The sequence below is a fragment of the Triturus cristatus genome, chromosome 9 (assembly GCF_964204655.1).
Source record: "Triturus cristatus chromosome 9, aTriCri1.1, whole genome shotgun sequence".
NCBI classification, from domain to species: Eukaryota; Metazoa; Chordata; class Amphibia; order Caudata; family Salamandridae; genus Triturus; species Triturus cristatus.
In genome coordinates this window covers 614,103,349-614,128,115 of record NC_140592.1, presented here as the reverse complement: position 1 = coordinate 614,128,115, position 24,767 = coordinate 614,103,349, and the positions used below count along the sequence as shown (strand labels likewise).

The 24,767-nt window shown below is 47.4% G+C and overlaps 1 protein-coding gene across 1 annotated transcript in view; it reads right to left on the bottom strand.

The window, feature by feature from the left end:
- WDR62 (WD repeat domain 62) overlaps nt 1-24,767 on the bottom strand; it is a 699,214-nt gene that overhangs the window by 99,449 nt on the left and 574,998 nt on the right. Inside the window, exon 29 of the mRNA XM_085625650.1 lies at nt 3,602-4,477. Coding sequence (XP_085481776.1) covers nt 3,602-4,477 — 876 coding nt within the window. The remainder of the gene's footprint in view (nt 1-3,601; nt 4,478-24,767) is intronic.

Genomic DNA, 24,767 nt, shown 5'->3' with positions numbered 1-24,767 from the left:
TTAAAACACCACATTCCCCAACCCCCCCTTCCTTCTCTGTGTCTCCACTACTGCCTACCCTTCTCACTTTTGATCACTTCCCGTTGATTTCTAAGGAGATCTTTTTCACTCTGTTGCGGAGAGTCAAGTCAGGCTCCCCCTCTGACCTCTGCCAGTCCATATCCTGAGGGAGATTTTTTCAGCTGCCCGGAGCCTCCTCTTACTTTGCTTAATGCTTCCATTTCTCAGGGAATAGTTCCTGACTTCTTCAAAGCGGCTATGGTCATCCCCATCCTCAACAAAGTGGGGGCTGACCCTACCCTTCTTTCAAACTTTAGACCTATATCCCTACTTCCCTTTCTGAGCAAGATTTTGGAGAGTTACCTCACTTCCTGTCTTTCTACTTTTATTGAAAATAACCATCTCCTCGCCGCAAACCAGCTGGCTTCCGCCCGGCCCATTCTACGGAGTCCGTCGTTCTCTCCGTGGTGGATGAGCTTAGGAGGAGTGCTGACATCAATTCTCCTCAGGCCCTGGTCCTTCTCGACCTGTCCGCCGCCTTCGACACGGTTGATCATTCTACTCTTCTTCACCATGTCGAGGGCGCCGGCGTCCGGGGTTTAGCCTGGCTTGGCTTACCTCCTTCCTTACGGACCGCACCCAGGCTGCAGGGTTTCTCTGCCTCCATCTGCCCAGTTTTGTGCATGTGGGGTGCCGCAAGGCTCGTCCCTCTCCCCTCTTCTCTTTAATCTCTATATATACCCTCTGATTATTGCTCTGCAGGAAATGGAGGTCACGGTGTTTAATTATGCCGATGACCTTCAGCTCATTTTCAACCTCTCTTCCACTCCTGATTCTATTCTTAAGTTCAGCTCCACTATGACATTCATCTATAATTGGATGAATTTAAACCAAGTTAAACTAAACCCCGACAAGACGGAGTTGGTGCTCATTGGTGGACTTTCCAACCCCTGGACCCCCGCTTTTTGGCCTACTACTCTCGGTCCCCCTCCTCTTCCCTCTATATCTGTGAAAACTCTGAGTATTAAAATCTGTCAAGACCTTTCCATGCGCGCTCAGATCAGTTCAGTGGTCTCATCCTGCTTCCTGTCCCTCAGAATCCTTTGTAAAATCTCCTGTTTTTTCTCAGTGGAAGCCCTCAAACTTATCGTCCTAGCTATGATTTTATCTCGTCTAGATTTTGGCAACGCCATATATGTTGGTACTCCTGCGTACGAACGTCGCCGCATGCAGCTTATCCAAAACCAGGCTGCCCGTCTTATTTACGGGCTTCCGAAAGTTCAGCACACTACCCCCCTTCTAAAGACTCTTCATTGGCTTCCCATCTTGGAACGTTCCTTATTCAAGATGGGATGCCTGATCTTTATGTCACTTGCCGGTACAGCCCCTGACTTTATTAGATCAAACATCAGCGCCTATGTCCCGGGCAGATACCTCCGCTCTTCTACCCAGCTTCTCCTTAGCGTCCCTCGCTATCACAGGAAAAAACTTGGTGGCTCAAGATTTTCTATTCTCGCCCCCATTTTGGAACGCACTTCCCTTTGCCATTAGATCCACTTCCATCTATATGGACTTTCGCAAAGCTCTCAAAACCAATTTATTCTCCATGGCCTACCCGTTGTAGTTGCTTCTCGGCTTTGCCTGAGATAGTCTTTGTTTTCAGCGCCAGGAAACCGCTTGGTAGCAGAGCGCTTTATGAAACTCTTCAACTTCAACTAAGCTGCGAGAGGGTCCTCAGACCCCTCCCAGTCCTCCCATTCCTCCAAAGACTAATGAACAGGCCTAAAATAAGGTGGCTGGACATAGGGATAGAAATCCCCCGTCGGTGTCGGAATCGGCGTCGCCGTACCGGCTCCGTGTCCACATTGGGGCTGAGACCAGGGACAACGTCGTCCGGTGCCATGGGCAATGTCGGAGGTGGTGCCGGTGAGGTTGACGTCGGTGGAGGTCTCACGAGGTCAACCGGTGTCGACCAGGATCCACGCCTGGATCCTTGGGGGCCCTGCGGCGCCGACAGCGATGCCGGAGCCGCCGACAGTAAAGGGCGAGGACCCCCAGTCGGGCCTGCAGGGCCCGAAAGCGCGCTGGCGGGGCCCGACGGCCTAAAGAGGTGGGCCATTGCTGCCAGAAATTCCTGCAGCTGGGCCAGAGTCACCGACCCAGGAAGGGCGGGTAGGCCGACGGCGACACAGTAGGCTCCGCCGACACCCTCAGCCGCGACGGGAAGTCGGTGAGCTATGACGCTTCTTTGACTTCTAGTGATGCTTCGTCTTACCTGACCCCGAGTGCGAAGACTTCGATCCCGACGAACGATGGTGATGGCTCTGCGAACGGTCCCTCGACCTCTCACGGGACCGGGACCTTGAGTGGCGGGGAGCCAACTGTCGGACTTAAAGCAACTTTCAGGAATGCTCCCGCAAAATTTCCAGCGCCATGTCGGGGAACGACTTGGGGTCGTGGTCGCGCACAAGGCGGGTCCATCACCGACATCATACGATGACAGTCCCCGCAAGACTTGAAGCCAGGCATACCTACGGCACCAGGAGTCAATCGACTCGAAAAGAAGAGACAAAAGGCCTCGAAAAAGTGAGTAAAAAATGACTGGGGGTACCACTCTCTCCGGATCTGCGTTTGCTCGCGCGGAAAAAGAAAGAACTGACGTCAGTGCAGGAGGGCGGCATCTAAGTAGCTGCTGCGACGTCATTTCAGCGACCACGACGCCAACAACTGTCGTGGAGACGCACGACGCCACCTTCCGACGCGCAGGGGTACTGCTGACGAAAACCGTCCGGATCCAGTCTGATCCCTGGGGGTAATTCTAAGGTAAGGAATCTATCACTGTGTGTTTCTTTCAGATATCGGATGGTGATGGAGCACTGGACCCATATCTGTTTGTTGCTTTTGTTGAGAGCCGCTGGATTAAGCCGCGATGAATGGGAGGGCAACTGCGATACACACAGAAGCCTGGGTCAAGACACAACAGGTGCAGACCTAGGTGGCAGTAGCAAATATTTAAATGAGAACTTTGAAAGACTAAGTGGAGAAGGGTTCCATGTGAACAGCAGCTGAACATGGGTCAGTTGGTCCTAGGAGATGGGTGAGCTTCTTTTGAAAAGGGCATACAATGACTTTTTTTTGCCCTCGGCCAATCAAACAAGAGGTTGTTTAAAATACCTATATCTGGAGAGGCGGAGACAGACACCCTTGTGGCGCAGAGTGCAGTCACACAAACGATCCCGGAGACATTACAGGAAATATTAGCATTTAAAATTTGAAATTTCACACAATATGAATTTAAACCATGAAAGCTTAATACTAATTTGACCGTATGGTTTACTTTGCTTATGGAGCATTAGTGCCTTGCCAGACAGAATTAACTAGTAATATTGAAAAGGCCACCAGTTCTACACCAGCTTCACTCAATTTTATATATGAATGTCAAACATATTTACAGAGGGAGTCCATACATTTGGGGTATTCTGAAAGTTTTACTGTATAAAGCTAACATGGATAGAAGTTATATCAGGAGTGCTGGACACCCCCATTATTTGTTTGCTAAATGTTCAACACAAAAGGATTCTTGGAAAATTAAAGTACTCACCTGAATGTTCAGAAGAAATATTCTCCTTCTCTTTGTCCTTTACAGAAGATTTACATATTATACAATGAGCAAGTAATGAGTCAGCATTTGTCTCTTTTGTAGTTTCCGACAGAAGGTCCATCACGTCATTGGAATGATGGATGGTGTCCTTAAGATATGATGCCGGTGATAGGGCCAATTTGGAAGGCTGTGATTCCTCCAACCCAACTTCATGTTTTGCCAACTCTCTTTTTCTACAAAAGCAAACTGAGTTCTCCCTCTTGCTGTACTCTGGTCCCAATTTCATGTTTTGTTCACCTCTCTCCAAAGATTTAATTTCCATTGGTGTAACAAAAGAAAGCTGTGGCTTTTTAAGCTCTTTAATGTTAACACTTGGCGACATTTTTGTCACTTGAGAAGCATCATGACAAGGCAAGGACGGTGGTGGCATTAGGACTTTATCAGCTTTTGTAATGTTTAAAGTCAAGTTTGCTCTTTCCTCATGGTTTCCAGATATAGTGGTCTTGGTCTTGTTCAGAGAATTATTTTCTTTGCATTTATCACTCAAAGCTGTCCCCGCCTGTGGATAGCTTTCCTTTCCAAATAAAGAGAGATCCATGGAGGACGAGGGTCTAATTATACCAGACACCTGAAGCTTTGCATCCATACAAATATTCTTTGCATTGATGTTTTCACCCACTGACTGACTGCGCCATATTTTTGCATGTGAACTGGTAGTTGCAATCATGTAAGAACTCCCAGTACTTGCTCTGCCAGTAGGAATCACTTTAGGGATGCACGGAGTCTGAAGAGATGATCTTCTAGTTATCTTCTCAATTTCAGGCATTTTTGATGTCAATGGCAATTTTCTGCAAGTCCCGGCAGTAGTGGATATTTCTGTTAGTAAATCAGAAAATAAATTAATGCACTTATCAAGCAGACATCTTTAAACATTTCAATAATTAATAATGAAAAAAAGTTTACATATCCATCTTTGGATCATCACTAGCACTATAGATGGAAGAAGCACTAGAAAAGGAAAACATTTTTACCAGTAACACTACGTTTTCAGTTTGAAGTGCTGTAGAGTCACATATTGATATTTTAGTATGGAGCTTGGATGACTACAAATCTTTCTTTGAAAAAGGAGTTTCGGCTTTGAGGTGACTCAGAGATCCTACCACAAAACCCATAATGCACTAGGACACTGATTCCACCTCAGATGTTTTTCCTACTAGAGGGTAGCTCTATATGTGTTGCAGTGAACAGAAACTAACATCTGTATACTGTAGGCAAATTTGAAATCACAAACGGAAAGTGTTTTTTGAATGTGTCAAAAAGTGCTCAACTATGCTCACATCCAGGAAGGTAAGGGGGTGCAAGAGAATCTAATGCACTACAAGTTGCAAACTGAGTGTTACAGGAAAGTAACCTTTTCAGTTTGCAGCATGTGTAGCCACAGTTCACATCTCTGCACAGACTGAAATGCAGTGCTTACGAGCACATTTGGAATGTTTGAAACAGAGAATTAAGAAGTTTGCCAACTAGCGCTGATTGTCCACACAATAGTCTTTAGTGAGTATGTGGATAGACAAATTTGTGACAGCTTTACCTATATCTGCTAATGGCATGTTTCCTGGTTAAGCCAAGGTGCCTCCCTTTTTTCACATTGAATGTGCCTGAGGTGTAGCACTAAGGGTACGTTTGGCTTTAGAGTAACATACTTCAATGCATTTATCATCTTGCCAATCTCGCTTAAGATATAGGACTACCAAGAGTTGGTTGTGCGAAAGATAAACAATTTACTTACCTTCAGTAAGGCTCTTTCTGGTGGATACTCTATCTAAACGCAGATGCTTCACCTTTACAATATCCCCAAGGTCCCTGACTCAACCCGGAAGATTTCTTAGCAGAGATCTTGTGTGCCAGTCAGTGGTGTAGTGCGGTTCCATGTTCTCATCATTACACCCCAGAAGTTATGGAGTGGAATCACATATAAGCACTACCCCGTACACTGATGCCAGTTTCTTCTTTGAATCTTTCCCGGCTCCTGAACACAGAGTACAAACACAATTAGAGGTAGTGTGCAGATCTCTAATTTGGGACCCTTTCAGGCAATAAAAAGACAATAACACAGAACGGGGAGATGGGAGGGCAGTAAGGAATCTGAGTTTAGATAAAATATCCACCTAAAAAAGCATTACAGAGGAAAAGTAACTTGTTCTTCTGATGGAAACTTCAAATTGCAGATTCTAAGCCTTTAGAAGAGACGCCAATGCAACAAGGTGGAGGGTCTGTGAAGTGGGCTGAGTTATAACAAAAAGTCCTGCAAGGCTGAACAGGTCAAGTGCCCTTACCATCAAGACCTGGCTGTCAAGGCTATAGTTCTCTGTATACATATGCACAGATGCTAACGTTGCTTTCTAACAAGAACAGGTCTGCATGCCAAGCTAGTGGTAGCAACCTTGGCTGTGGTGGAATAAGCCCTCAGTCCCTCTAGAGCAGAGGTCTTCAAACTTTTGGATGCCGAGACCCCCCTGTCAACATTTTGAGGCGTAAGGACCCCCTCCTGACAAAAATGTCTAAACCTGTTGACTAAATTGCGTGGGATGAAAATGTAAATGAGGTTATGTGATGCCGCGTATTTTGGGATAGCATTGCTTCATTATTTTGATATTTGTTACACACAGTAACGCTGAGGAAAGATTTCACCCAATCAGTACCCATTTATAACCAAAATACAGCAATTATCATCCGAAAGATTTCAAGTCAACCTTTGTGAAGGGCCTTCCACTCTGCAGCAATACGTGCTGCCACATTAGAAGCTCACCTGTAATGGCCAAGAGACAGCCTCTAGAGTCTAGAGGCTGTCTCTTGGCCATTACATAGCAGATCTTAATGCAGAGCATGCGCGGCCGGTCCATTGGGGCTGGGGCCACGCCCCTCCAACTTTTGCCCCTCATGAAAAGTGTCTATCAGGCTGCACAAAGGTCAGCCTGACAGACACTGTTCACATTCAGTTCAAGCAGTTAGGAGCCATACATGCGCAAAATGTGCAGGCTCCTGACTGCCTGAGCTGAACTTTGCTGGGCTGTGGAAGTCACAGGTCCTGTGGGCATGGCGTCCTCAGCTTAGCAGAGGTCCCTAAGGCCCTCCCCTCAGTGACGAGGGGTAGCGGCACTGATTGCCTCGCACCTGGGTGCCTCTGTTTTAAGCCCTGAAGCGTCCAGGGTCGGGTGTCAATCAGTGACACTACATCACAGAGTGGGGTGGGGTCAGCAGTCTCACTGACCCCATCCCACTCCGTGATGATGTTGGGACTGCTGCCTTCCCTTATTGGCTGACTTTAGGTCAGCCAATGAGGGAAGGCAGCAGTCCCAAGCCTCCTGGAACCTCCAAGGCAGAGCTGGCTGCAGGTAAGTGTGTTTTTGTTTAAATTAATGTTTGGGGCGTGCATGCGTGTATGTATGAATGTTTGGTAAAGAGTGTTGTGAATGGATGTGTGTGTGTGAGTGTGCGCATGTGTGAATGCCTGGCTGTGAGTGTTATGTGTGTGTGTGTGTCCCGCCCCCCCTCCACAACTTACAGGCCGCCACTGATGCAGAGGGCTATCTGCCTTGACAAAGTCCTTGCCTGCACCGCCTTACCATTCTTTGCACAGAGAACCCCACAAAAAGCTGATTGTCCACCCAATGGTCTTTGGTTCTGTCAATGAACAAGTTACTTACCTTCGGTAACGATGTATCTGTATGAGACATAAATTAGTTATAGATTCCTTACCTTAGAATTACCCAAGGCGTCAGACTGGATCCGGAGACATTTCTTTGTAGCTGTACCCCTGCGCGTTGGTAGGTGGCGTAGCTGGACTCTGCGTTCGTCGTCGCCGGGATGACATTGCGGTGTCTACTTAGATGCCGCCCCTGCACGCTGACGTCAGTTCTGACACGACTTTCCACGACAGAAGCGCAGAGCCATGCAAGACACTGACCCACTGGTGCACAAAACTAGGGCCCTGAAAGGATGTCCTTAACCCTAGAAGTCAGGTCGCAGAACGGGGAGGATGGGTGGGGCGGTAAGGAATCTATAACTAACCTATGTTTCTTACAGATATATCGTTACCGGAGGTAAGTAACTCTTTTATCTGAAAGAAACAGTTAGTTATAGATTCCTTACCTTTGATTAGATACCCCAGCAATACCAACCCCAGAGGTGGGTCTGCGAACCAAGTTCATGCCAGATAGTCCTGGAGAACAGACCGGCCAAAGAAGCCGTCTCTCCGGACTTGGCTGTCTAGGCAGTAGTGTCTCGTAACCGTGTGCAGCAATGCCAACGTAGCTGCCTGACAGATGTTATTTAGGGGGACTCCTCGTCCCAAAGAGTAGTAGCTGCCGTTGCCCTGTTGAATGGGCGTGCGGCCCTATTGTAGGCTCCTTCTTAGCCAAAGAATAGCAGGCTTTGATGCACAGAACGACTCAACTGGAGATGGTCCGTTTGTGCACGGCCCAACCTTTCTTAGCGCCCACGTAACCAACAAAAGCTGGTCGTCCTTCCGGAATTGTTTGGTGCGATCTGAGTAGAAGTAAAGCGCATGTTTTGGATCCAGACGGTTAAGTCTCTCTTCCTCTTTTGAAGGATGCGGAAAGAAGGTGGGCAAAGTGCTGGTTTGGCCAATGTGGAAAGAAATACCATCTTGGGAAAAAATGAAAGGTCTAATTCTAAGGACGACCTTGTCCGGATGGACAGCCAGAAAGGGAGGCTTAGAAGACAAAGCTTGTAGCTCACGCACCCTGTGCTCAGAGGAGATGGCCACTAGAAAAGCAGTTTTTAAAATGAGGAGTCTGAGAGGACAGTTATGCAGTGGCTCAAAGGGAGCACACATAAGATATGTCAGAACCAAATTCCATTGTCATGCCCTTAAGAAATCTATTTACAACTGGGGACTTGAAAAGAGAAGGCTGATCAGGGAGCCTGAGGAAGGCTGAAATTGCCGAGAGGTAGCCCTTAAGAGTGCCCAGAGCAGAGTCCTGCTGGGTCAAAGATAGGAGAAGCAAGAGAACCTCAGAAAGCGGGGCAGAAAGGGGATCCACACATTTGCTGTGCACCATGCCACAAATGTATTCCATCTGCAGGCGTATACCGTCTTAGTGGAGGGACGCCTGGCTGCCAAGATTACATCACAGACTTCGGGAGGCAGGTCAAACAACGTCAACTGCCGCCGCTCAATCTCCACGCAAGGAGGTGGAGGCTGGACAGGTTCGGGTGAAGGACCGTCCCCTACTGCTGCGACAGAAGATCCTCCCGAAGAGGCAGTCGGATCGGAGGATCGATGGCCATGTTGAGCAGCCTGTAAGGGAGTCTCTATCCCTAGAAGTCAGTTCGCAGAGGTGGAAGGATGGGTGGGGCGGTAAGGAATATAGAACTAACCTATGTCTCTTACAGATACATCGTTACCAAAGGTAAGTAACTTGTTCATCTAAAAGAGACAATTAGTTATAGATTCCTTACCTTAGAATAGATGACCCAGCAATACCATACCCGGTAGAGGGTCTGTGAACAAAGTTCACACCAGGAAGTCCTGGAAGACCGAACGGGCAAAACAGCTGTCTCTCCAGACTTGGCTGTCCATGCAGTAATAAATAGTGCATGTGCAAGGATGCCCACGTGACTGCCTGACAGATATCAGTGAGTGGGACTCCAAGTGCCAGTGCAGTGGTGGCTGCCTTAGCTCTAGTGGAATGAGCCCGCAGCCCCACCGGAGGCTCCCTTTTCGCTAAAGGGTATCAGATTTCGATACACAGGCAAACCCATCTAGGGATGGCACGCTTTTGAACAGACCAACCCTTCTTGGCACCTACATAGCCAACGAAGAGTTGATCATCCACCCGGAAATCTTCTGTGCGGTCAACGTAGGTAGACACCACATGCTTAGGGTCCAGACGGTGGAGTCTCTCCTCCTCCTTGGAAGGGTGCGGAGGAGGGAAAACGGTGGGCAAAGTAATAGTTTGTGCAATGTGAAAAGCTGTAAAAACTTTTGGAAGGAATCTGGGCCTCGTTCGAAGCACCACTTTGTACGGATGCACAAGAACGAAAGGGGGCGTGGAAGAAAGAGCTTGAAGCTCAGTAACTCTGCAAGCAGAGGTGATGGCACCAAGGAAGGCAGTTTTCAGAGTGAGGAGCCTGAGAGGACAAGTATGAAGGGGCTCGCAGGGAGCACACATTAGATAAGTTAGAACAAGATTCAAGTCCCACTGGGCTATTATGAAAGTAGATGGAGTAAAGAGATAAATAATGCCCTTCAAAAATATATTTACAGTGGGGGACTTGAACAAGAAAGGCTGATCGGGCAACCAAAGGAAGGCAGAGATAGCCGCTAGATAGCCTTTGAGAGTCCCCAGAGTAGCGCCCTGCTGGGTCAAAGAAAGTATATACAAAAGGACCTCTGAAAGAGGGGCAGAAAGGGGATCCACAGCCTTTACTGTGCACCCTGCCACAAACTTGTTCCATCTACAGGCGAATACCGATTTAGTGGAGGGATGCCTGGCTGCCAAGATGACATTACAGACTTCTGGCGGTAGGTCGAAAGCTGTCAACTGTCGCCGCTCAATCTCCACGCAAGGAGGTGGAGGCTGGACAGGTTCGGGTGAAAAACCTTCCCCACTACTGCGACAGAAGATCCTCCGAAAGGGGCAGTCTGAGAGGAGGATTGATAGCCATGCTCAGAAGTTCTGGGTACCAGACTCTTCGTGCCCAATCCGGAGCCACAAAAATGACTTGGGCCCGGTCGCGCTTGATCTTCTTCAGCACTATGGGCAGAAGTGTTATAGGCGGAAAGACGTATGGAAGTCCGCAACTCCACAGGCGGCGAAAAGCGTCGCCTAGCGTGTGCCGCCTTGTAAATTCCAACGTGCAGAATTGCCGACATTGCGCATTTTCTCTTTGGTGGCGAATAGATCTAACCAAGGCTCTCCCCACTGTTGAAAGAGACCTTGCACCACCCTCCGAGTGAAGACGCCATTTGTGATCCATCATGCACCTGCGGCTGAGTTCGTCCGCCCTGTCGTTCAGTGAACTTGCCAGGTATTGAACCACCAGGGATATGCCCAGATGTTCAAGCCATGTCCAGAGGCGGAAGGCCTCTTGACATAGGGTCCACGACCCCAACCCGCCCTATTTGTAGCAGTACCACATGGCGGTGGTGTTGTCTGTGAACACCTACGCTACCCTTCCCCGGAAAGAGGGAAGGAATGCTTTGAGTGCAAGACGAATCGCCTGAAGCTCCAGAAGGTTGATGTGGAGCCCGGACTCTGCCGGAGACCAGAGACCTCTGATCTCCTCCTCTCCCATGTGATCGCCCAATCCCAGAAGGGATGCATCTGTCAGCTCTGTGTGTCCTGGTTGGGAAAGGGAGAGGGATCTGCCGTTGACACAATCCTGGTTCGTTAGCCACTGCAATTGTTGTGCCGTGCCCTCCGAGATCTGGACGCAATCTGACAGATTCCCCTGATGCTGCGCCCACCGGAACTTCAGGTCCCACTGCAGAGCCCGCATATGCCACCTGGCATGATCGAACAGCAGGATTCAGGAGGCCATGAGGCCCAGCAGCCTCAGGGTCATCCTGACCGAAACCCGGGATAGAGGCTGAAAGATCAGGATCATAGCCCAAATATACAGACTTGCTGTTCGGGAGGATGAACCTGAAACTGCGCCGTGTCCAGAACCGCTCCGATGAAGAGGAGCTTCTGAGAGGGGGTCAGGTGTGACTGTGGCACGTTGATGGAGAACCCCAGCGGATGCAGGAGGTCAGCCGTAGTCTGGAGGTTGGAGACGACAGCCTGGGGTGAGCCCGCCTTCAACAGCCAGTTATCAAGATAGGGGAAGACTGGAACCGCTGATCTGCGCAAATGAGCTGCGACCACCGCCATCACTTTTGTGAACACCCAAGGGGCGCTGGTAAGGCCAAAGGGGGGCACGGTAAACTGAAAGTGCTCGTGGCCTACCATGAACCGCAGGTAACGCCGGTGGGCCAGCAGGACCGGGATGTGACAGTAAGCGTCCTGAAAGTCTAACGCTACCATCCAGTCTCCAGGCTCGAGGGCAGACAAGACCTGAGTGAGCGTCAACATTTCGAACTTCTCCTTCCGGAGGAAGCGGTTGGAGTTCCTGAGATCCAAGATAGGACGCAGGCCTTTATCCTTCTTGGGCACCAGAAAGCAGTGGGAATAGCAACCACGACCTACTTCTGGGACAGGAACGCGCTCGATGGCACTCTTGGCCAAGAGTGCTGAAACTTCCTGTTGGAGAAGGGCCAGGTGATGCTCCGACATGCGATGGTACTGAGGTGGCATGGAGGGAGGGGTAGTCTTGAAGGTGACGGAGTAGCCCCTTCAGACTATCTGCAAAACCCACCTGTCCGACATGATGGTGCGCCGGTGGGGGAGGTGATGGCGTATTCTGCCCCCTACTGGCGGTTGGTGGCCCTGGAAGGTCGGACTAGGAGGGTTCGGAGGGTGCTGCAGAGGGGGCTGGGGACGACTGGCCCCCAGAACCACGCTGGTGGTTCCCACGTCCCCAGCCACGCTGGGGCAGAACAGCCTGCGCCAGCCTGTGGCTCTGGGCGGGACGTAGTGGGGCATCCCTTCCGTAGCCACGAAAGAGGCGAAAGGCAGACTGCGCAGGGCGGGTGGTGGAGAGGCCCAAGAATCTGGCCGCAGCACGAGAGTCCTTAAAGCACTCTAGCGCGCTGTCTGCCTTGTCTCCAAAAAGGCGACGGCCATTAAAGGGCATGTCCATAAAGGTAGATTGGACATCCCCGGAAAAACCAGTCAAACGCAACCAGGCGTAGCGTTGAAGGGCCACTGACGTGGAAATTGTCCTGCCAAGTGCGTATGCGGTATCCAGCTGACAGCGGATGGTAAACTTTGCTGCGTCTATCCCCTCAGCAACTGCACGGGAGAGTACGGCCTCCTCCAGGCAGAGATGCTGCACATGCGCCACCGTATCACACACAGAGTGGGAATAACAGCCCAACAGACATGCAGTGTTTCCCGAATGCAGTCCCAAGCTGGAGGAAGAAAAAAACATCTTCCCAAGTTGAATTCCCTATCAGGTGGAACATTAGGGAATGCGCCTTTGGACGTGGAGGCTTGGACCACCAAGATCTCAGGGGTGGGGTGTCGGGAGAGGAAAGTGGGGTCGCCCGGGGCCGAGCAGTGGCATCGGGCAATCATCCTGGCCACAGGAGCCCCTGTGTTGGGCCTGGACCAAGTGCCCAAGTGGATGTCCGTGAGGTCTTCATTAAACGGCAGCAGGGGCTCCGAAGAGCTCGCTGCCGGTTGAAGAACCTCTGTCAGGAGGTTAGTCCTGATTGCCACCGTAGGTAGCTCGAGGTGGAGAGCCTCGGCCGCCCTACGCAACACCACTGCGTATGACGCTCCCGTAGCCACAGTAGGAGGAGACAAGATGCCTAGGTCTGGGGAGATATCCAGACCACTGGCATCTCCCAGTTCCTCTCTCCAGTCTGGATCATAATCTAACTGGTCTCTTCAAGGGTCACCAGACCCCTCCAAGTCTTCCTCGCCCTCCTCTGGCTGCCAATCTGGTTGATAATGCCAGGGTGGAACACAGGGACAAAAGTAACCATCGGCGCCAGATCCGGCGTCGGTCCGGATCCAGGTCCACATCGGGGTGGAAGCCTGGGTCGACGCCGGCATTGGCTGCGGACGTGGTGCCGAGTCTGCGGGGCCCGAAGGCACACCGGCGGAGTCGGGCTGCCCAAAGATGGCATCGATTCGTAAAATTGACGAAGCTGGGCAGGGGTCGCTCTCGCCTCAAGAGACATTAAAATGGTAGCGCCCTTTACCTTGCCTTTGAAAACCTGCACCTCTTGCAGAGGCTTCCGAGCTGTAACGTTTTCCTGGAGTTCAGACTCTTAAATCCTTAGGCATCATTTCCGTTGTTTCCCCGAGTGTCTCACTGCTCTCCGGGCTTCCTTCAGCTGCCACCAGATGCTTCAGACCTGACTAGCTTGCTGAGCCACGAAGAAGTTCCAAAACTGTTGAGCCGACCGGACGTTGAGATAGCAGAGGCCCACTTTCCCCCTTTTCCACGGTCAAATCCATTTTCATTGTAGGTAGAAGGCACCGCCCGCTCTGGCATGGCATTATGCTGCTTGCTGTTTCTGCTTCTGAGCCCACCAGAGCCTGGGGTACAGCTGCCGTCAGGAAAGCACCTTTTCCTTTCTGGCTGATGGCTCCTACTCCGGCCGCCTTAGGACCCATTTTGATGACCAGATCACATGCGCTACAGTGGCTGCAGTCGGCACACCTCACTGCCACAACTAGTAAGTGTGGATAGGCAACTAGTAATTCTCCTCACAACAATTATCACATTGTCTCCTGCCAGCGGGTTCTGATAGTAGAGTAGCCACCCGCCAGAACTCTGCTACCACCTCCAAGAGCATGCTTCTCCATTACTACATTACAACTGGTTAGAGAGCTGCATTACGGCCATCTCAAGCGGCTGCCATCTTGCTTCCCCTGTGTCCCGACGCCTCAAATAAATTCAATGCTCCCAACAGCAGACAATGGTAGGGCATAGGGCATATAACACCAGCACCACAGGGGTCTCAGAACCTCTAGTGGTACCTGTGCCTAATAACCAGGAATATGGCAACAGAGAATGTGGAAGTGAAAGACACATGCAGTTACACATCCAAGCAAAGGCACCCCAGGGAGAAAAAAAAGTGTAGGGAACAGACACCCCTCTAACCCCAGGAGTGAACACTAATCAGCCACACTCTGGTCATTCTCCAGGCAAACAGATATCTGAAGACCAACCAAAACAAGATCCACAGCAGTGGAAACCTCTACCACAGCAATCAACAAGGTTGAAACACTGTCCAAACAAACAAATTACTTACCTTCGGTAACGTCTTATCTGGTAGAGAATCTATCTAGCCGCAGATTCCTTACCTTTGAATTACCCCCAGGCTCCGCGACCGGGATAGAGACCCTTGTGGTATCACAGGTTGAGCGGCAAGGAGCTTGAGGGTTCGCTTCCTCGAGGCCTTGGGATGCATGGTGCGACAATCGATGCAGGTTTTGGCGCATGGACATTAGAGACCGGCGAAGTGCGGGTCTGTCACTGACATTTGCCGGTGACAAGCACCGCAGGGCTTAAATCCAGCCTTCCTCGTAGACATCCCCATCACTCAAGAAAACAATACCGCAAAAATATTCGACAAAGAAAAAGAAAAAAAGATCAATCAGAAAAGGAGTTGGGATATCTCTCTTTGGATCTGCTGTGACCGGCATGGAAAAAAAAGAACTGACCTCAGCGCACTGGGGTAGTGCCTATATAAGCACCAGGCACATCACTTCCAGTGCAGGCGATGCAACCCACAGGAGCGTAGGTGTACTGCTAACGAAAAACTTCCATATCCAGCCGGACACCTGGGGAAAATTCTAAGGTAAGGAATCAACGGCTAGAAGTATCAATCGGATTCAGAATCTTTAGGGAAACTGAAAATACTCAAATCAGCCAAACTGCCACCAGTGAAAGGAGACAAAAGGCCAACAGGGCAACAATCCAGTCAACAGAGGGTTGAAAACAAGCCAGTAATATTGCATTTCAGTAATATTGCATTTCAATCAGCATTCATTGAAGTTACAGGTCTGGATACGATTGTGGCAGGAATACTGAGTTGGAAGGGCTGAATCAGAACATGCTCCACCACCACCTGCAGGGTCTGGCCCATGAGCAATCCTCAGAAAAACCTAGCTACTCTTAATACTCAGTATGTCTTGATGCCTTTCCCAAACTGAACGTTTCCAGGAATGAAGCTACCCCAGTAACAATCAGTGCAAATCCTTCAGGGTTCCCTAAATCTCTTCAGGGGGGCTGGAGACACACAAACGGGCAAAGCAACAGAAGTACATAAAGAAATCAATGGTTGTAGTGACATTCTGCCAAATCAAGACCAGATTTAAGAATCTGTCTGGCATCGCCAAACCCATTCTCACCGTCTCCACAAGGGACCAGCTACCAGGATCAGGAAGTAGTAGGACCACCATCTCAACCATCTCAAGGTCAGATAAAAACAAGTACAGATATAAATAGTGTTGTCTAAATTGACGTCCTCTTTATTTATTTGCAGAGCTTTATATAGCGCTGGCTAGACCCGGAGGTATCAGAGTGCTTTACATGAGGATCAGCAAGTTACAAAATTACAACAGTTACAGGAGCCAAGTATAACATAGGGAAAACAAACAGTGTTACACAATAACATGAGTTACTAGCGCATAGCATAACCAAGACACATGCCCAGAGAGGCAAAGAAGGCATAAGGGGGGAAGGTACAAGGTGGTAGGGAATGCATATCGGGTCGGGCAGACCGGCAAGGGGGAAAGTACTTCAGGGGATGGACTCGTCAGAGGGCGGGGAGGAAAGGAGACACAGCAGAGAGACAAGGGAAACCATGTCCAATGTCCGGCTGGGTAGGTGATGGCCGAGGGATGCACCAGAGCCTAATCTCCTCCATAGCTGATAAAACAGCTCCACCGGGCAGCGGCAATGATTGTTCGGGCTCCGAGGTCAGCAAAATTCACGGTCCATCAGAAGATCACAGACCAAAATCAAGTTAATTGGAGAGTTCAAGGGCCGCCGTCCATATAACCTCAGGTGAGTCCAAAGGTTAAAGGAGGTGGTAGAAATCCAGGGATTTGAGCCGGAAAGGTAATCCCTAGCCAGGGAGCACCCGGCCGGGGCTCCTCACACGTCGGCCATCTCACATCTCCTCTCACCTTGTATGTTCATATGGGAATATCTTGAAAGCACACCTTGATGCACATAATGTTTGTCAGACATTCCTAAACTTATGTTAGATATAGGCGAGAGTAATTAGGAGCATTTCCGCACTCGGAACCGTCAACATCGAACGCAGAGGTGACGCATATCAAGGGAAAGTTATTACGGATCCCCGTCACGGTATCTCAAGCTGCTTCGTGGCGCCAGTATCTGCACACGTTGTTTATTTGGTGAATACGTGACGTCCAATGTGGGAGAATTATTAAGAATCCCCGTCACGCTGCTTTAAATACACATTAGGATATTCGTATTGGAAACAGACAAGTGAGTCGCCCATGAGGACAGATAGCTCGGACCTCTGTTTCCTCTATGCATAATTATTGACAATATTAATTGATCATCGCTTTTCAACACGGAGAAGTCCCGGATTGAATAACGAGGACTTAAAGCCTATAACACTTGTCTTGATAAAGATGGATTAATAAGGTTTACCATCGAAACGCGTCGACGCTTCTTAACTACACAATCTGGGGAGAACCGTGGTTTTAGGAGTAGATATAATTGTGTAACATATCACAAACTACGGACATCAATTTATTGCCCAATAGGATGTGTAACAAATGACAAAGCATACTGTCTCGTATTGTTTTCTGTTTTGCGGGCTCAAAACAGGTTGTTATATGTTTTTTAATATCTGTCAAGCAGTATATGGTGTGTAACTTTGTGTTTTTAATATTCATGCTAATGTATGATCTGTTTTTATAAAATACGTGTGCACAAATTGTTTTAAATATTTTCTCTGCATAATAAATGTGAGTAACATATTATGATGATTCGAGTATAATTGGATTGTTTGTAGTACTATGCAATACTAGTACTGTACCACTGTGTCTCAGCAGAGGGATTGTATCTTTTGTTGTGATTCCTAAACTTATGCCAGAAATTCCAGTCTCTGATAAGATTTAGAATATAAGGACTGCCATTAGACTACTTTTCAGGATAGGTCCTTCACCCAGATTATTGCATGAGACTCTGCCAGAAGACGGTCTCACCTACTGTCAGCACGCTTCGAAGATGCTACATCTAACCGTGTGCTGATGAATCCAGGTACCGTAGGAAGGCCGCTTCCGCAACATGGAAGTGCCCCACGCAGGGAACACTGCCTGATAACGACAGCTCTTGCTGTCAACAAGGTATGTAGGGCGTCACTTCTCTCTAAGAAACTCTCGAATGCAAGTTGCTCACCTTTCCATGCTCTCAGTGTAGCACATAGAAGGTGTTTATAGGGTGTTATGTTTTAAAAGACATTATAACCATGTTAGTAATGTTCATTTTATTCTTGTTGCTCACAACATGCCTTCTTGCTGTTTTTATGATATCATGTGCAGTTGTTTTAGATGTGCAGAGAGGCAAGTTATTCCGGTCATAACAAATGCTTTTGTTTAAAAGTGTGTGGTGTGGTGTATGTGTTAGTTAGTTGGAATAATGAAATAGGTTTGTTTCTGTTACCACAGTGCCCCAGATCCCTTTATAGGGATTGTTAATAACCCAAAAGCAATAACTACTTCAACAATGTATTAGGTGGAGTACTGTAAGGCTACAATTACCTGTATTTCACATTCTGCGCTGGTGCACTGAACTAATTTCACTCTTGTCACTCGTGGGTGAGAATGCAAACCTTGTAGAACTACGCCAAAGTCATGGTTTTCGCAATGATAGGTTCATTTTGGTGCCTGGCAGCATTCGTGAGGTGAGGAATCTGCAGGTAAACGTCTCTATTGGCACCATAAGTCTCTCCAGCTGCACAGGTCATCAAGGTGCCCCTTGCAGAGAGAGTAAGCTCTGGTATAAATAGGCTCACCCCTGGAATGATGATTGTAATTCTTGGCATACGGTGGATGTCCATGACATGATGGCGCCCACGCTGCCATAAAGCTTGCAAAAAACATAAGTATGGTAGTTTGTGGCATAATGACGGCCTCTATGGCATTACGGTTCGTTGCAATTCTTGACATATCTGAGCATCAGTGGCATGATGATATGCAACCCAGCATGAAGCTGTGTGCAGTACAATAGTGGTAATTCTTAGTATTCTTTAGGATCCTTGGTATTCTGACACTGACTTAATGATGGTAATTTCATGGCAATATGAGGGGCAACGAAGCCAATTCGGCTGAATGTGTGATGAAGATACTTTTAATAAAAAAAATATCACGGACAACCCTTGCATGATGATTCCTAGCTTATAAAAAATACTGTCCCTAATGTAATGGTGATAATTAATGGCATCCATGGCATAATGGTGGTGATATTTGGTTGTGTGTACCCTGCACAATAGATGTAATTTCTGGTAGCGCCCATCCTCGGACTAATGCTAGCAATTTGTCGATATCTCTGGCATGGGGAGGTCCATAGATTGCATAATGATATCCCTCTTTAGCAGAGTTGTGAAAATTCTTTAGTTAGCATGTTGGTATCCTTTGCATGTGATGGTGAAATGTGGATATGGAAGGGAAATAAAGTACCTGTATCTTCATGCTGAAAATGATACTTTGAGGTTTGAAGAGCATAGGTGTAGCTTCTAAAAATAAGTCAAAATTGTTGGTTGCAGTCCGGGCAATGTGTCTGATGTACATTATGTTTTTTTTTTTAGCACTGGCATCATAATAGAAGGCAAAGTCTTGCTTATAAATGAGACTGGCACACCAAACTCGCAGAGACACATGGTCAAATGACACTTAAGGTGCCACAAGAACTGTATAAACTTCTGAGGACACCCAAGACGATCTCTTTGAGAAAAATATGATCAGCATGGCCTTCTGAAAGAATGGACTTGTTCAGCTGAGTCAACAGCAATGGGAAATCTCATGTTTAGGCTGGATGTTTTTTAAGATGGGTTTCCACTACAATACATTTTTTTAATCTGTTCTTTTTTCGGTCGAGCGCACAGTGCTTGCGCTGTCGCTTAGCGACTTATTGTGTATGCTTTAGTAGGTGAACTCTACCCATTACTCACTGATTGCTTTTTATTTGTCTTGGTTAGTGTCATTTAGAAATGGTTGCTTCCCGATGGGCAATACGCCGTCTTTGTCCCGCCTTCTGGTTTCCGGTTTTCTACATGCAGCACCGACCAACTACGACATCCTTAACTTTTAGATGTTTAATGTTTTTCGTTTGGGTACTACTTTCCATTTCTCTGCCTCAACGCCACACAGGCTTTCCGTCCTTCGTGCTTTCCATTTGTTTTCCTTTAGGTGATGGCTTGTTAAATGAACCATCACTTTTCTGTCAGTGACGCCGCATTTATTTTTTGATCTGAGCCTCCCAGACTCCGCGTTTACGTTTCGCACTAAGACTTCCATGCCTCAGGCAAGCTGAACAAATAGGAGGCAACATCATGGCGTGCACTCCCTGCTGCTCCTCTTTGTTGTTTGGGTTGTAACTGGAGTCATGCCCCAAAGCTGAACTCCACTGCGAGTTAAGGCTTTGTTTATTTCCCTCTGCCTCATGAATAAGGACACCACATGCACGCTGCCACTAAACACCCTTTGTATGACACGGCGTCAGGAGGGTAACCCCCACCCTCACCCCCAAAAGAAATCAACCCAACCATGTGTACTCTAACCGTCAGGGCCCCCATGTAAAGCGCTGTGAGTTTGCACTATAGATATAGATATATATATATTACCTACTGGCGGTCGCCAGTAGGTAGTTATAGTTAGGACCACGTTTCCATAGGAAATCCGCAACATTCTATTTTGAATAACTTTTGCGCCGGTCGACGAATCCTCGCGAATTTTTCAAAATAGGTGGGGCGCTCCGCTCCGCTCCTACCCTGAAAGTCTCGGGGGGTTTCTTCAAGCGGGGGCGGAGATAAAAGGGGGGTCCCAAAACGCGTTTTTCCCATGCATTTTTCCATAGGACCTTTAGACACAGCTACAGCCCGAACGGCTGAACAGAATTACTTGAAATTTGGCAGAGAGGTAGTCCTCAGGTCAAGGAAGTACCTTTTGTAGGTTTGGTGTAAATCTGTTCAGTAGATTCTGAGAAAATAGCCTTTAAATCAATATATATATCTGAGCCAGCTTACGGTGCGCTTACGGTGCGCTTACCGTACGCGTACGGTGACGTGCGCGAGCGCGATTCTGATTGGCTCTTAGATCTTAGTAAACATTCGAATCGGCCGAAACCAGGAAGCGGCGGCCGCCATTTTCTCTCTCGCACTCTGAGTAGGGCAGCATAAATGAAGCCCAAAAATGGGTAAAGGGGCAGTATATTGAAATAATAATCACCCAGCAATGATATACGGGCCCCCAAACAACCCACAAGGCCAAAAAAAAAAATTTTTTTTTTTTCGAAAAATCGCCGATTACGCTTACCGTACGCGTACGGTAAAAAAAAATTTTTTTTTTTTTAAAAAGTATCCACACTCTCCCCACCCCATGTGCAAATGGTGCCCGAAGGGCACCATTTGTGCATGGCTTATGAAATAATTGAAATTAATAAGCAAAACATTTCACAACGATGCACATAATATGTCCCCCATGTGCGCACGGTGCGCGAAGCGCATCGTGCGTACATGGCCCATCTCGCATAATGTGGGCACGCGGTGCGCGCAGCGCACCGCGTGACCACCGTGCGTGCATGGCACTAACTGCGTAAAGTGGGCGCGCGGTGCACGAAGCGCACGGTGCGCGAAGCGCACCGTGCGCGCACGGAACGAACTGCGTTAAGTGGGCGCGCACGCCACGAATGGCGCAAAGTAAGTTAGCATTTAAAAAACCGTACAAATTCACTGAAAAAACCATAGGTTTCACACACGTTATAGTTAGGAATTAGCATTTAAAAAACCTTGCAAATTCACTGAAAAAACCATAGGTTTCACACATGTTATAGTTAGCTGTACATTTTACTGATAAAAAACCAATGAAATTCCCCCGTTATAGTTACTGTAGGCAACTATAACTCACGCGACCGTAATCCTCTGCTGATGACATATGTGTCTTTATGAAAAAAAAATATTTGTAATATATGTATAGCTAAAATTTAATGGAAGAAGACATGGGCAAATAAGTGTCTAAATACAGTATTAGCATCAGCAGAGGATTACGGTCGCGTGAGTTATAGTTGCCTACAGTAACGATAACGGGGGAATTTCATTGGTTTTTTATCAGTAAAATGTACAGCTAACTATAACATGTGTGAAACCTATGGTTTTTTCAGTGAATATATATATATATATACATATACATATACTGCCTGCACGGTGCACTCATAACAATCTCGCCCTGGCGCTGTGCACCGCACAGCAGACATCTCTCATTGTCGTAAAGGTCAGGTGTGAGCAGCTCGCTGAGCTCTGCTTCATACATCATTTTCCGGCCATATCAACTGACACTGATTGACGTCGTTCATATTGTATGAAAATGTTCATGTTTCATTAAATCCTTTGTAATGCGTGTGGGGCTGCACATGCAGGATGAAGTCGGAATTAGCACCAGGGAAAACGTGAATATTCGGTATGTTTAATTACTTTGAATTAAAGTACACCATTCTTGCCTACCCTTGTTCTGTCACATGAGTGACACAAACATGAGCAAGGATATGCCACGACAAGGAAGGCACATTTGGCATGCTGTTGACATGAAACATACATTTAGGAAACACATCTGTTTGCAGACGTGTGCTGTAGATAACTGTTCCTTTTTTGGACTTGCCACGGTTATTGAACATGTGTCACACGAAGATGGCAACGTGTAAACACGAAACATGAGTTAACGATGAATATGTATTGCTGGAAGTGTGTAACTGTTGCCACGCGTGTATGGGGTGAAAATACTATGAAGCAGCAAACTCTACAAATAAAACATGCCCAGACTATATAAACCTGCGAAGGAGAATAATGCCTTTTAATTTTCCAATAAGCATATTCTCATCAAAAGCAGCTTTGAAGTGAAAGAAAGGCTCAGAAAAATTGTGAAGCAAAGGCCTGCACATCACAAACAGGAAATGAATCCTACAGAACAGCATGAATACTGTATGCAAAAAGCCAGAGTAAAAATCTAGATGGCTTTCTCATGTGTTATATTTTTTTAAGCTGAAAATACAGTATCACTACGGAATGCTTGTCCTATAGCTACAGCTGACAAAGCAGCACCAGGGATGCTTCAAAACATTTTACAACGTTTATTATATCATTTGAAGAGACTAAATATGAGAATGCTGCCCATATGAAGTCCACTGCATAATATGTATGCATGTTATTCTGAATCCGAAATTGCTGTTTTATCAGTCAAACCATACCTCAGAAAATAGGGAAAATCACAAGAATAAAAGTACTTATCTGAGAAACAGGAATTGATGTGTTTCCTGAACCAGTAAAAAGTAATTACAAAATGGATTTGGGGACAATGGAGGGAATCAGTGCTGTGGACTATGAAAGAGCAATGGAGGTGGGCTAACGCACATGCTGCAGTTTTCGTGTGTCTAACTCATTGGTCACAAATGTGATTTCCACAAACTAAATTGTGTAGCTGTGAAATGGTTCCATGAGGTTGCTGTTCAGCAATTTCTGCGTTTTCAGCCATCCATACTTGGCAGGGTGGGACTTGTAGGGCCTTACTTATGAAACTACAAAGCCTGGCCCAGCGGGTCTGACTCATACTCACCCTATTAACATGGGGCAATTTGTGAGTCAAAGAATTTCTCTATTGGTTGTTTTGAAGCATTATTTCCATCTGTGGCACTGCAGAGCAAGCCAGTCATGTTGTGAACACATGGCATGGTAGTTGTACCCATATTTCTCTGCAGTAGGGGCATGAACACAGCTCCTAACATGCCAGAGTTATCATGAGGCTCCCTGGTATGGATCGGGCCTTGCTTTGCTGAAATATTATTGGTATGTCTTTGGCTAATACAGAAGTGTAAATGTGAAATGCAATAGATGGATCTATTTTTTCGGCATTTTATTTTTTCAGTATTTAGCATGTATGATGTCACCTCCTGTTTGGCCATTGGCAGAGATGCTTTACAGGTAGGAAGGTAGGAAACACTTGTGGTGCCTATTTTTGTGGGTGACTGGTTGTGCTTATTTTTGGGGGTTGCAGAGCATTTTGCTAACATACCAGTTTTAAGCTTGGGGTATTTCCTGGCATGCTCCTAATGTTTCTTGCCACTTGTGCAGCAAAAGGCCCCATTGTGATAATTTTTCATTCAAGATTTTGAAGTAAATATATCCTGTAAAACCCAACCACTTAATTCCATTTAAAAAAGGCTCTTAGTAGGAATTCCCCCCCCCCCCCAACACACACACACCAGGCACACATTCCCCTTTTTAGGTCGAACCTAAACAGCACTTGCCCTGTAGGCGATCTGTTATCTTTACTTTGTGGAGTCGGACACCTCATTTGCTTATGATTGGCTTGTCTGTCTGTCCTTTTAAAATGTGAGTACGGTAATGGCTGATGGGTGTTTCATGCCCCACCTTTCCTTAGAAGTTAACTTCCATGGAGGGTTGCCTTGGGAACGAGCAGGGATACGCACGCTGTGCCCTCACAGTTTCAGTGCTTTTATGTGGACACAACATTAAGGAACTCAGGAATCACATTGCCAGACACTTGGCCCTCCTCTGTGCAGATGTTATTTGCAGAACAAAGGACCATGTGTGAACACACCGATTCAGCTGCTAGTGGAAGGTTGTCATCTTTAGCCTGACTTCATCTGAAACCATCACCGGATGAGTATTTTATTTTAAATGTGCTTGCCGCCATCAGGAACACAATGACCATTAACTGTTTACAGTAATATGCTTAAATTCTGTTCCGTGTAACAAACCTGCAAAAGTAACAGAGGGAGAACGACGAATGGGCGTGGGCCATCGCAAATTCATCCAGCTTTGCTGTGAAGCACTGCTCCGTCTTGTCCCTTTGTAGCTCTCAGGGAGCAGGTTCTTCATCTCCTTTGCACATACCAGTGCGAGGATGGATTTGGCCCCTGTATGCCCAAGGTGTGGCCCAGGCTGAGTAGATCCCACCCCTCGGGCCTTGAGAGGCACGCCTCCTCCGCTGTGCCCCCTGCAGCCATCTGTGCTGCACTCAAACCAGCAACTTTTACTTGCCCTTCACATGTTTCTTAGGAATCGCTTATGATTTCAGTTTTATATTTGAAAAAGGTTGCAGGCAATACGATCACTCTATGGAGGATTTTACCAAAGTACCGGCAGGCGATGAACTGTTTGAAAGGATCACATAGGAGGACCGAGAGCGATTTCCTGTTAAAGAGACTCTGTGCATGAAGAAATCGCCATTAAATAATCTGCATTCGGAGATCCGTTTGAATTTAAAAGCCCCACACGACTGGCTTTTAGAGAGAACCTGCAAACTGG